This window comes from Mustela erminea, chromosome 20 (assembly GCF_009829155.1).
Source record: "Mustela erminea isolate mMusErm1 chromosome 20, mMusErm1.Pri, whole genome shotgun sequence".
Taxonomy (NCBI): domain Eukaryota; kingdom Metazoa; phylum Chordata; class Mammalia; order Carnivora; family Mustelidae; genus Mustela; species Mustela erminea.
Genome location: NC_045633.1, coordinates 4449596 through 4462942, shown reverse-complemented (window position 1 = coordinate 4462942; position 13347 = coordinate 4449596). Strand labels below are relative to the sequence as shown.

General features: G+C 46.1%; 1 protein-coding gene across 3 annotated transcripts in view; it reads right to left on the bottom strand.

Moving 5' to 3' along the window:
• The window catches only part of VWA3A (von Willebrand factor A domain containing 3A), a 68317-nt gene that overhangs the window by 48337 nt on the left and 6633 nt on the right, over window positions 1-13347 (bottom strand). The window contains exons 3-5 of one of the 3 annotated variants that reach the window (XM_032327104.1): window positions 9926-10048; window positions 3419-3505; window positions 2780-2903 (exon numbers count right to left, since the gene is read on the bottom strand). In XM_032327104.1, the coding sequence (XP_032182995.1) occupies window positions 2780-2903; window positions 3419-3480 (186 nt within the window). In that variant the 5' untranslated portion in view covers window positions 3481-3505; window positions 9926-10048. Of the gene's footprint in view, window positions 1-2779; window positions 2904-3418; window positions 3506-7845; window positions 8353-9925; window positions 10049-13347 lie in introns of those variants that run through there. The other 2 variants (XM_032327103.1, XM_032327102.1) reach the window with 2 other exon arrangements.

The window sequence follows — 13347 nt, the reverse complement described above, 5'->3', positions numbered from 1 at the left end:
ACCTTACATTCTGGCGTGGGTAGGTAGAGAGCAGAGAATACATGAAACCAGTGTGTATAGTTTCAGTAAGGAACGGGTCCAGGAAGGACATGGAGCAGGGAAATGTGACAGAGAGGGAGGAGGGCGGAGACGGGAGGTCACTTCCTCAGGCTGGAGGGGAGCCGTGATTTCGCTGTGAGCCGAGATCTAGAGGTGAAGAAGAAGCCGGCCCTGTGCATCGCTAGGGAATGCGCCTTCCAGGCAGAGGTGCGGAGCAGGGAAGGGGTCACCGTGTTTGTAGAGCAGGAAGGTGGCCACGGAGGTTGGAATGTGGGGTGTGACATGACAAGGGGCTAGGCAGGTGTACCAGGCCTGGTTTGGAGGGGGCTTCCATCACAATCCCTGTGCGATGTACCTATAATGTATATGTTGCCAGAACTGGTCGTGACTCCCTCTGGGTGTGGTAGGGCATCATGAGGGAGGCCAGCTGATGAGAATTGCCCCTTCAGCACCATCTGATGGCTGGGGAATGGGCCCGTCCACCGTTTAATCTCTCAGGACCCCCTTCTCTATGAGAGATGGCTGCGCCATTCCCGGGCGCCTGCTTGAACCCAGTGGGGGGCTCCTTGGGCTTGTCTCTGTCAGGGCTTTCATGGTAGTGGAGCGGTGGACAAGGAGTTGAAAACTCTGCCGGTAGCTGATTGTGTTCCACTAGGCGGGGTAGAGAACACAGGAAGAAGAAAGTTCCAGAGAAAAGCAGGAGAGAAGAAAAGAGTACCGTAGGTAGGGCTCTCCACTTGCTCTGTGGTGCTGGGCAGGTCAGTGGGGCCCTTTTTCCATCTGTAGAACGGGCATGTGAAGCTAGAGCAAAACAGAGCCTTGAGTGTAGCTGCGCCAACAGATCCCAGCACTGATCTGCATCTCCCCCTCAGTGAACATGAAATGCTGCTATTACAGTCCAGCCAGATACGACTGTATGCCCTCGGTTCTGTGCCTGAGGCCTGCTCACTGCCCTGTTCCAAAAGGAGATAGCAAGCCCTAAGGAAGTGGGAACAATACCGACAGCAAACACGTAAACAGAATCTGTTATGTGTCAAGCACTGTCCGCGTATTAACTCATTTAGTTCTGCAAAGTCGGTTCCGTCATGACCCTGACGGAAACTGAGGCACAGAGGAAACTGAGGCACAGAGAATTTAAGTCATTTCCCCAAAGTCACGCAGCTGGTAAGCGGTATGGCTGGGACTCAAACCCAAGCTACGTAGCTCACGTGAGCACCAAACTATGACTATCTTCACGAAGGACCGAGGGGGAACTGGCTAAAAAGATACCTTTCTCGTAGGATCTTACGCTAATTAATTGCTGCCCTTAAACAGCACCTCCTAAAATTCACGGTCCCCATCTCGCACTTAGGGAAACGGTGCTTTATATCATATGAACACTAGAGGTCACTCTCTTCATCTTTCAGGACTTCGACTCCCCGGTTGATGATTCCGTGCACTGTAGACTGATAATTCACCTTTCTTCCATTTTACTTGTATTCGCAATGATCCATCGTGTTTCAGTACGACGGATAGACAGTGTACATTTTGACTGTAGGGCACACTGGTTACGTACTAAAGTAGGTGCTTTACAGAGAGAGGAGGAAGATATTAGTGTCGGAACAATCCTTTTTTTCCCACTGCTATTCGTTTCTGAGGTAAAGGAAGTTCCACTTGTGACTGGTAAGGGTACGACTGGTCCTTGTCCACCTGGGAACTCACCTGCTTGATATGAAATTACACGAAGACTCAAATTATCAACAACCGAAGTCATTGAAACAATCCCCCAGACTCTCAAGACTATTGACATTTCCTCATTTTCTTTTAATTAATTTAAGCAATTTAATTAAAATTACTTTCCTAAAGTATTTCCCAAAATACTTTCCAAGTATTAGCGTGAATACTTGAGGAAAGTCCAACAGGACCATCTTCCTGATTGATTGCCGGCATTAAAACTGGATTGTTTTTGACAGACTGTCATCTCAAAGACATCATCTTTAAACTCTCACGTAGATTAGGTAGGTGATTTTAGGCCAGACCTGCACCTAACTACTTCTGATGACAGTAGTTTCTACGGTACAGTGAATTCTGTGGTCTAGACCACTCACCCACTGTCCGGTTCACGGACACATTGAAAGGCAGCCTAAAACCACAAGTCTGGTTATTCTTCGAAGTTAATTCTCTTGCCGCAATGCTCTTGCTCTGACAGCACTTCCTGAAACTGATTTTTGGATCTAGGTTTTAGGGAATCCTAAAAGAAAGACAAATCTCAGAAAGGGGAATTTTAGAATTACATTCCCTAGTCTTCAGGCTTTGATAACACAGTCTTCATATATTCCTGAATATTTACTGATATGGCCAAGAAGGCTATAAGATTTCTGTAAACAGGATAGAGATTCCTATCATTTCGAAAGGCAAAGGATTAAAGATGAATGCTTACCTAATAGTTTTTTTATCCCGAGATCCTACATGAAGAAAGAAACACCCAGAGTGGGGTACCTGCGTGGCTCAGTCCCTTAAGTGTCTGACTTTGGCTCCGGTCATGATTTCAGGGTCCCAGGACAGAGCCCTGTGCCAGGATCCCTGTTCAATGGGAAGTCTGCTTCTCAATCTGCTCTCCTACCCCCCTCACACACACTCTCTCATAAATAAATTTTTAAAAAAGAAAGAAAAAGAAACACCCCAAGTTTAACACATTCCACATTCCCTGACTATGATTGGTAAGCACTGTGACTCAGTTAAAGCACTATATTGTATTTACCAGTAAGTCCTGTGTCTGGTTAACATGTGTAACCAGTAGTCCATTGTCGGGATTTTGGCCACGTCCACAAAGGTCCTTCTGGACTGGTCGCTTCTTTGGGTCTTTGTCATTGCTTCTCCTCAGGCTACAAAACACACAGTGAGCGACTGATCAGTGTCCCAGCACTAGACATTGCCTCCACATTTCTAGGGTCTCCAGAGCCATTTATTTATTTATTTGACAGAGAAAGGGACACAGTGGGAAAGGGAACACAAGCAGGGGGAGTAAGAGAAGGAGAAGCAGACCTCGCTGCTGAGCAGGAAGCTGGATGCAGGGCTCGATCCCAGGACCCAGGGATTATGACCTGAGCCCAAGGCAGCCGCTTAAGGACTGGGCCACCCAGGCACCCCTCCAGAGCCATTTTTATCTCTGTATGGTAGCTGGGAAGGGTTCCCGTAGAGTCCTGATAAAAGGTGAACTCCAGGTTCTTAAGACATTTTATTCTATCATTCTGGTAGTGAGAGAACAGAAGTCCTCAGGCATGAGCTGATGCCACGACCATTTATCCAGTCTTGCTTCGAGGCAGGTATTTCCCCCCTCAACGACCTGCAACAAAATGTTGGTGTTGTCTTCATTTGAAAAATCAGAGAGGATGCTTACCAGTGATCTTCCAGAAACGTATTATCTTGACCATGGAAGACAGGACTAATATGTGTAGCCATTTTAAAAACCCCCAAAGCTTATTTCCTAGGGAGAAAAGGAACACCAGAGAAGAGAAAGATAAATGCAGCACAGAGACAACAGCTTTGGGGGGGATCTACAGTCAACTCAACTCTTCTGTCATCCATTCATTCATTCATTCATTCACTAATGCTTATCAATTCTGCCAGGTGGTGAGGATATGATGGGGAACAAGGGAACAGAGGCTTCTCAACTTTAGCATTTTGGACATTTTGGACAGGGTCAGTCTTGGTTGGGAGGCTGTCCTGTGCATTGTGGGATCCCCGGCCTCCGCCCGCTAGATGCCAGCGGCTTTCCTGTCTCCCAAGTCGTAACAACCAAAAATGTCTCTGGACGTGGCCTAAAGTCTCCTGGGGGCCACAGTGGCCCCCCAACTGAGAATCACTGAGGTAGAGCTCACAGTCTAGAAGGGGAAGATGGATGTTAAAAAATTAAATTTAGTTTCTACAGAAATTGTGGCAAGTGCTAAGAAGGACTTGAACAGGATGACATGCTGCAGAGTAATCAGGAAAGGGATCTGTTCTGCATAGCTAAGGTGGTCAGCTGCAGGCTTGACCTTGAGCTTTGACCTTCACGAAGGACAGAAAGGAGGTGGCTGTGTAAAGAGTATGGTGGTGGGGGGGGCACCTGGGTGTCTCAGTGGGTTAAGCCTCTGCCTTCAGCTCGGGTCATGATCTCAGGGTCCTGGGATCAAGTTCCACATCGGGCTCTCTGCTCCTCAGGGGGCCTGCTTCCGCCTCTCTCTCTGCCTGCCTCTCTGCCCACTTGTGATCTCTGTCAAATAAATAAAATCTTAAAAAAAAAAAAGTATGGTAAGGGTTGGGGCTGGTCAGAGAGGGCAAGGAGTGATCATAAGGATTTTAAGAAGGGGGAAAAGAGGGAAAAATACTGAAAGGAGGTTGAATTCTTTTCTTTGTGAATGACATCTGCCCTCAAAGGGGCTCTACCCTGCAGCCTAGTCCTCACAGCTTAGAGTCAGCGGTGGACAGGAGCAAGATGGCTCCATGAGATCCTCTCTGGGAATTCGGAATTAAGAGCTATGAGGCCACAGAGTACACTCAGAAGTGGGGAAAAGCTTGTCTTCAGATAAAGGGGAGTGAGTGATCCTTCCCTGCCTTGGGTCCCCCGGAGCCATTCTCTCTGACCTTCTTGTCTCTCTGCTGGATCCTTCTGGTCTCCTTTCCAGGCTTATTCTCCTCTAACAAGCATTTTAATATGGCTCTCTTCAAGGCTAAATTATGCATCGCTACCCTTCTCTATCTTCTTTTCCTAGACAGTCTTATCCTCCCCTGTCCCTGGTCTCAACTGTCATCATGTCCACACATTGATGACCCCCAATGGCGTATCAAAAATCCAGACCTCCCACTCTGATGGCAGACCATGTTCATCAACACTGGATATTTCCATCTGGAGTACCTCAAACTCAGTATATCCAAGACTGAATTCACATTCCCTACAGACCTACCCTCTTTTCAGTGTTTTCTAGCTTAGAGAAAACAGGCAGTTTCTATCTACTTGTATGATCAGAAACCTAGGAATTATTCCCGATACGTTATTCCCATATCTAATCCATCACCTAACCTTGTTAATGTTCCCACTCTCCAACCTGTCCACATATCTGTCTCCAGTGACCTTCTCTGTCCGGGGCACACTCATCTCTGCCATAGACAAATGCAGTGGACCCGAACTCCCCACATTCCCCAAATTCCTTCAGACCCTTCAAATCTAGTCTGTTCTCACTGAAGCCAGGGTGATCTTTTAAAAATACAAACCCAACGTCACACCTCCTCTTCTCCCTCCTGCTTCAAACTATTCAAAGGCTTCCTTTCATTTCTAGGATGAAGACTAAGATTCCTATGATGGCATTTGAGGTCTTGCACGATGTGGGTGCTGCCCACCCACTCCTTCAGCTTTCCCTCTTTTCCCCTGCTCCCCCATTCTGTGTTCCATGACCCCTCCATTCAATTCCTGGAATGGTAAACATTTCCTTTAACCACAGGGCCTTTTCACATGCTGTCTTTGCTCTGGAACATCCCCTCCCCCTCTCCCAACTTATTCTTGATAATTCAGCCTAATTGTCATTTTCTCTGGGGACTCTTCTTCACCCTCTCACCGTATTTCAGGTTCCTTTAGTGTTATGTAAACTCTCACAGAACTTGAGGATACTTCAGGATACTTTTAACTTAGAATGATACATTCTTTAGTGTGATTTTTAAAAATTGTTGTCTTTCTCCCATTAGACCATAAGTTACAAGAGAGCAGGAAATGGCAGGCAATACACACTTGGGGGATGAGAGGTTGAGAAACTGCCTTGGTTCTTGAATATCTAAATGCTGACCCCAGGCACTTGTGAGAACTGCCTTTACTTTCTGCTCTTGGGTGCCATGAAAAACCCTGTTCCTTATAACTCCCCATCTCCCTGCTTAAGCTAGCTCATTTAGGTTTCTGTTACTTGCAACCACAAAAATATTGGCTAAGACACAGCAAGTGAGAAACTCAGGAGTTGCAGCTTGAAAAATAAGTGTGTACGTTCTTATGAAATCATTAAATAAAATAGTCGAATGATGGTACAGCAACTTGCTTTTCTCTCTGGGGTCTTTAATCTTTTACTCAGAGGATGCTTTGCTTTTTGGGCATCACCAAGATAATGTAGCAATGTTGTTAATGTTAGAAAAAAATGTTTAAAAAACAACTGGCTTTCCCTCAGGAAACTTGGCTGAGAGACCAGTGGCAGAGACTGTTGAAATAGAAATGCCTCGTGAGCACTGGACGCCCCACAGTGTCCCAGTTCTCTTTTTTTGGTGAGTGATTAACAATCTAATGAATTCAGACGCCTGCACGACGGGGTTCCAGGGTGACTGGTGTGGCTGATGGAGGAGGAGGGTGCGGTCGGCATCAAACTCATGACACAATATGGTGTTCTAGAAAGCAACAGACCTGGGGTTTCTTCTTCTGCAGAATGGAATGGGGTTCCTGGTAACTGCCCTGCCTGCTTCAACACAGTGGTCAAGAGACCAAAAGCCGACACTGAGAATGGCAAAGAGCTTTGTAAATACAGAGTACTATAGAAATGCAGAATAGCGTTAGAACAATGTGCTGCTTCTTCAAGGGCTTCAGCGTAGGACCCGTAAGCCATCACTTATCCCGTGGACATTTTTAGGGTGTTTGCTGGGTCCCAGAAAAAGCTGGTACTGGGGAGGCAGAGAGGAAGTGGACACAGCCCTTACCCTCCGGTCTTTGCTCAATGAAACCTCACTAGAGAGGGCTTCATTGATTATCCCATCTCAAACAGTAGCCACTCGACTGTTTTCTCCAGAACGTGTTTTGTTTTAACATCTGAAGTCCTACGTTGTTTACTTATTACCTTTCTCTTCCACCCGTCAACCCACTAAGAGATCCATGATGGCAGGGACTTAGTTCTGGTCTCTGCTAGAAGTCTTTTGTATACTCAGTGCCCAGAACATAGTAGCTGCTCAAAAAACGTCTGGTGAATAAGTGCACTCAGGGCAGGTCTAGGGTTTCGACAAAGGTGGGCCACGCTGCCCTGGGGGATGGGGCTCGGGTGGGAAAGAGAATATGTACGCTGGCCCCTAAGAGATGGCATCACGGGCAAAGGGAGAGACGTAGTAGCCCTGGTTAGTGGATTAGAGAAAACCTCCAGCTAACTTCCTGGTTTGTTACTAGCTGGGTTCTCCTAAACATCTGGGACAAAACCCCCTCCACCCCCCAGGGTTTGTATTTTGAATGGCCAGACAATCTAAGTCTTGCCCCATCCGGTCCATTTCACGTTCTGCTGCCGGGATGATTTTTCCAAGAAACAGGGTTGTCCACCTGTTTAGAACCTACTGGGGCTCCTCACTGCCAGCGTTCATCAAGCTGAACCTTCCTTGCAATGTTTACTCTTCTTTTAGGATCTGTTCCTTGCTGACTCCTCCCCCTTACCGCCAACCCTTCTATGGGCCCTGGCAACCTCTATCTACTTCCATGCACCTTACTATTTCATACCCTTCTTTGTTGAAGTTGGACCCACCTCTACAAACACCCTGAGCCCTACAAAACCCCAGCAAGTCCTTCCTGAGCCCCATTTTCTGCCCTCCAACCCCCAGGAAGGAAATCATTTCGTCCTATTGCTGCCCTGGGGTGCCTCATACCACGATGTCATGGTCCTTCTCCCCAGCAGTCCCACTACTTCTTTGTCTGTGGTTGCACCCCTTACACTCAGCCCAGCGCCTGGCGTGTAGGGAGCAGAGGCCCATGGGCCCAGGCTCCCTAAACCTCTTTCCAGGGCTCAGTGTCTGGGTGTGCCCCACCCCGTCTTACCATCCTGCCGCCCCTGTGAAACTCACCCTCACCTGCATTTCTCCATTTATTTCTCCATCTTTGGGAGAGGGGACCCTGGTCATCCCGGGGCTCTGCTTTTCCCGGTTCCCACCTCCTCTAGGCTCCTCCAAGCAACTCAGCGGTGGAGCTCGCCCTGCCAGGAAGTGTTAGCTGGTCTCCAAGGTAACAGACCGCACCACTGCCGCCTGAAGCAGGGACAGGGGAAACCTCCCTCCCCCCAGGGAAGACATGACCGCTTCCTTGTTAACAGCCTTTCCCCAGGCACTTTGCTTTTCTCCGCCCCTACAGAAGCTTGGAAGCAGGATTTGGACTTCTATTTCTAGACTCTCTGGGTCAGCAGAAAATGATGGTTTAGACCAGTAGAGTCCTGGTATGTGCTGCCTTCCCATGGTGGGAACTGAAGACAGGTAGCAGAGAACCTGTGCCGTGCCAGGCGGGAAAGCTGGTAACTGTAAACTTTTTCTCAGATTCCCTGGGGCCCCCCCAAACACACACCCTGAGAGAGGTTTGGCATTCCCTCACCTCCAACCAGGTCCAGGCCCAAACCTGGCCAATACAGCAGCGGCCTCAGGGACCTCTTGGCCTCAGAAGAGATCATCTACTGCTGTGGTTCCCAAACCCAGGTGCCCATCAGAATCATCTGGGTTGTTTGCTAGGGAAACATCCATAACATTCCCATTTGGGAGGCAGATACAGAACTGTGGTGGAGTGTGGGAACATGAATCTTTAACAATGGTCCCAGGTGATTATGATGTAACCAGCCCCTCGCCCATAGCTGGGGGACCTTCTTCAATGCCTTCTTTTATGGAAGTCAAGAGATGAAGTGATGTACCTTCACCTATGTCAACTAGCTTGCGAGAGGCTAAGGGATCTCCACTTAGTTTATCTAGGTAATTTCTCAAATGACTGTCTTCACTTTCCGAACCTATAATTTGATCATTTTTAACATGTGCTCCTTGCAGTAATCATCACATGGTGGAGAACCTCTTCCCATGTTGACACTAGCAGTGGCTCCTAAAGGCCAGATCAGAAATAACAAAACCCCTCCCAATGGAAACTGCTTACCTACCACCCGTCACGGGGCAGTAGTCATGGGTTGAGGGTAGTGTGGCGTGTGGGAGGGCGTTTCATCAAAACCAACAAGGCAGGAGAGGAGGCAGATCAGAGAGAGGTAAGGAAGTCAGAAAAGGGGTGAGTTACAAGAGGCTGAGAGCGACCAACCAACAGCTACTCTGTGAACAAGGGGTCAGAGTCCTTGTGCCCACCGTACTGGAAATCCTCTGTGGAAGCGGCTGACTAGCTTTGAGACACCATTTTGGAAGACAGGAAGGCCCAAGACGGGTAGTTTTATACTTGTACAGTTTCCTTGGCTCCTGGATACATAGGTCTCAGCATTTTACAAGAAGTAAAACCCAACACTGAAAAGTCATTGTGATTGCTTTTTTCTATGTAAGCGTACACGACACACGTATTCTGGAGGTAGTTGTGTCGGAGGGATAAAGTGGAGTAAGATTTTCAGCCTGTATGACCAGGCAAGAGGAAAGCTGTGTGTGGGTACCTTCTTTCTGAGCTCTCCTCAGATGGTTTGTAGCTCATTTGGGCCCCATGTAGGGAATTAGAGCACAATAGGAATTTGGGTTTCTTACCTTAGTTTCTTGGAAACTGGTCAGGGTGAATCCACCTCTGGTCTTTATTTAGGAGCTGTAGCCTGGTCTCATTGCCCAAGATATACTGAGTGTTGATTTCCTAATTCTCCCGTTAATTCTATTTCTGCTTCACACACTTTGAAGTTCCAAATTATGGAATACACACTTAGATTTGTTGTATCTTTCTCCTTAAACGACCATTTGCTATGGTCTGAATGTGTGTCCCCACCCCCTACCCCTCACCCCCTGAAAATTCATATGTTGGAAACTTAGCCCCTAGAGTGATGGCATTAGAAAGTGGGGCCTCTAGGAGGCACATAGGTCATGAGGGAGAGCCCTCAAGAACGGGATTAGTGCTCTCATAAAAGAGGACAGAGCCCCTAGCTCCTTCTGCCCTCTGAGAATACAAGAAGTCTGCAACTCAGAAGAGGACCCTTACCGGACCACGCTGGCACCCTGATCTTGGATTTCCAGCCTCCAGAACTGTGAGAAATAAATTTTTTAAAAGCGATGTTGCAATGAACACTGTTTTACATCTTTGTGCACTGTGAGATTTTTATTTCTGTAAGATAAAGACACAAAAAGTAAAATGTATGAATCTAGGGGCTTTATTTTCAAAAGTATAGGCCCTAAAAACAAAGTTTCAAAACTATAGACCCTAAAAACAAAGTTTTTTCTTCAGGTCACAGGCAAGTTCCTAAGTACCTTGTTAGTTTTTTTCAAATTTGGGGAGAAAATGAATTCCAAAGCTCTTTTAACTTGTTGATAGATACTGTAGTGTTGTGCCATATTTAGTTTATAATCCTCCTGCGCTGGAATAAGCAGATTAAGGGTGACTGATGATTTTTGTCTTCAGCATTTAAAACTCCTGGGTTTCTTTTCTTTTTTTTTTTTTTTTGTAACTGAGATATGACACATAACATTAGATTAGTTTCATGTGTATACTGTAATTCAATAGATGTATATACTGCAAAAATGATACTACAGTAACTCTAGTTAACACCTAATTAGCCTTGTGTTTCAGAAGCCACCTTATACTGTGGTATTCTGTGATAGCAGCAGCTCAAACAGACTAAGACATTATTGTTGTGCAACTTTTTTTTTTTTTTTTAGATATTAACTTGTATTTCGCTTGCTTTATTTTCTCCCTTTCAAGCCAGTAGCAGGTGCTTTTTGTTGGGTTAAGAAGTAGCCTGAAGTTGGGGCACCTGGGTGGCTCAGTGGGTCAAGCCGCTGCCTTCAGCTCAAGTCATGATCTCAGGGGGAGCCTGTTTCCCTTCCTCTCTCTCTGCCTGCCTGCCTCTCTGCCTACTTGTGATCTCTCTCTGTCAAATAAATAAATAAAATCTTAAAAAAAAAAAAAGGAGTAGCCTGAAGTCTACATTTCTTTCTTTTTCATAAAATCCCACGCTAACTGAGAGATTAACATGACGTGCCAAAGCACGGGAGGTGAAGGATGTGTTTAATGTCAAGAGAAGCGTGAGTGTATCAGGATTCTTTCAGGTTAAAGAGACAAACCCAACTCAAACTGGCTTAAGGAAAAGAGGGAGTTTATCTGCTCAAACAACAGAAAAATCAAAGGATTTTCTGGTTTCGGACATGGCTTGATCCAAAGGCTAATACGATGTTAATAGAAATCTGTCTCCCTTTTCCAGCTCCTTTCTTCTGTGGTGGCCTTATTCTTTTTTTTTTTTTTTTTAAATTTTTTATAAACATGTATTTTTATCCCCAGGGGTACAGGTCTGTGAATCGCCAGGTTTACACACTTCACAGCACTCACCATAGCACATACCCTCCCCAATGTCCATAATCCCACCCCCTTCTCCCAACCCCCCTCCCTCCAGCAACCCTCAGTTTGTTTTGTGAGATTAAGAGTCACTTATGGTTTGTCTCCCCCCCAATCCCATCTTGTTTCATTGATTCTTCTCCTACCCCCTTAAGCCCCCATGTTGCATGTGATGACCTTATTCTTAAGCAGGCTCTTCATGAGTGCTTGGCAGACTTGGACACCAGCAGCACTCAGCACCCCCCGCCCTCCAACTCAGCAACCCTAAAAGAAGAGCACCTCTTTTCCAAGGAGCTCCAGGGAAGGCCCGGGCTTGGCTTGGTCATGTGACCCACTCATTTCTGAAACAGTCACTGTGGCTCTGATTGGCCAGACCTGGCTTCTGTGTCTGGTCTTGCAGTCAGAGGATGCAATCAGCCCCTTGAAAAAAAGCTGGATTGTTTCGGTTTGAACCAAAGAAGGGGACACGGGTACTGGGCAAATATGCATCTGAGGAAAGCCAAAAGGGAAGAAGAAAAGAGACAGAGGTCAAGAAATCGGGTATCTGAAAATCAGAAGGGGTAGGGGCTGGCTCAGTGTTTGGTGGCAGCACTTTGAGATGGTAAGACCTAAGAGGAAATGGGTCCTTAGTCCAGGGAGAAAGTCTTCCCTGCTCAGCAAACTTCACCATGCCCCGAACGTGGGATGGACACAGAACTCCTGCACCATTCGGCCTTGAATATTAGAACTCTCAGCAGTAGCAAGTGTGGACAGATGACAAATGACTGGAGGGGGCTAATAGTTGAACCACGGTCCTCTGCACAATCCTAGGGTAACCCAATAACCAGTAGATTTCCTATTAATAGGGTAGAAGGGATCTACTTAATTGGTTTTTTAAGTGCTACAGAGGGGACAAGATCTAGCCTGTTTGGGGACACTTCCCTGGGTGCTCAATTCCCCAAAGTGTCCTAGTAAAATAAAAGGGTGACATCATCTAGTTCACCAATCAGTGAAGTTACCACTTAGCAGGATTGCAGAAAGCTTGACAGTGAGAGAATGATAGAAGACTCAACACAAACAGCTTAATAACTTACATACTTTTCTCCCCAACAAATTATATAGTATTTATAGGTTGTTTCTAAGCAGGACTACCTTTTATGGTTGCTTGCATTCCACATGCAGAAGCAGCAAACCATAGATTCAGCTGCTCATGTCTGAGCCAAGAAATCATGCAACTGGGACAAGCTATTTTTATTTCCTTCACACTAGCCAGGACAGAAGTGGTTCTCGATTTTGAAGTCAGAGAACCTAGGTTTGAAACCCAGATTCAACATTATTAGTTACTGAGCCTTGGGTAAATCATTCCCCTTTTGATGCATGGTTTTCTGGTCTACAAAATACCACTTCTACTTCACTTCAGGAGGAGGGTTAAAATGGCATATGGAAATACACAGAACCTGAATTTAATATTAGTTTCCTTCTCCAAACTCGTATTGAGTGTCACTATTTTTTTTTTAAGATTTTATTTATTTATTTGACAGACAGAGATCACAAGTAGGCAGAGAGGCAGGCAGATAGAGAGGAGGAAGCAGGCTCCCTGCTGAGCAGAGAGCCTTACACGGGGCTCGATCCCAGGACCCTGAGATCATGACCTGAGCTGAAGGCAGAGGCTTAACCCACTGAGCCACCCAGGCGCCCCGAGTGCCACTATTTCTTAATCACAATATTTAAAAATACATGTACTGATTTTCATGGGGTACTTGATATACTTCAGTTAGAATGTCATGTTATCATGGTATATGGGAAGTTCCTGTTATCTAAGGCCCAAGTTCAAGCAGCATTATTTGTAATAGCAAAGAACTTGGAGACTACCTAAATGAAATCAACAAGGGAGGAGGACACACATACACACACACATACTATACAGCCACTAAAAATGCAGATTTATATTTAGGGACACAGAAAGATACCCATCATAAGTAAAAAAGAAAGTGGTGGGAGGCATGTATAATATGATCTTGCTTTTGTTAAAACTGAACAGGACATAGCCATCATACACACACACACACACACACACCCCAAGCATCTATCTATCT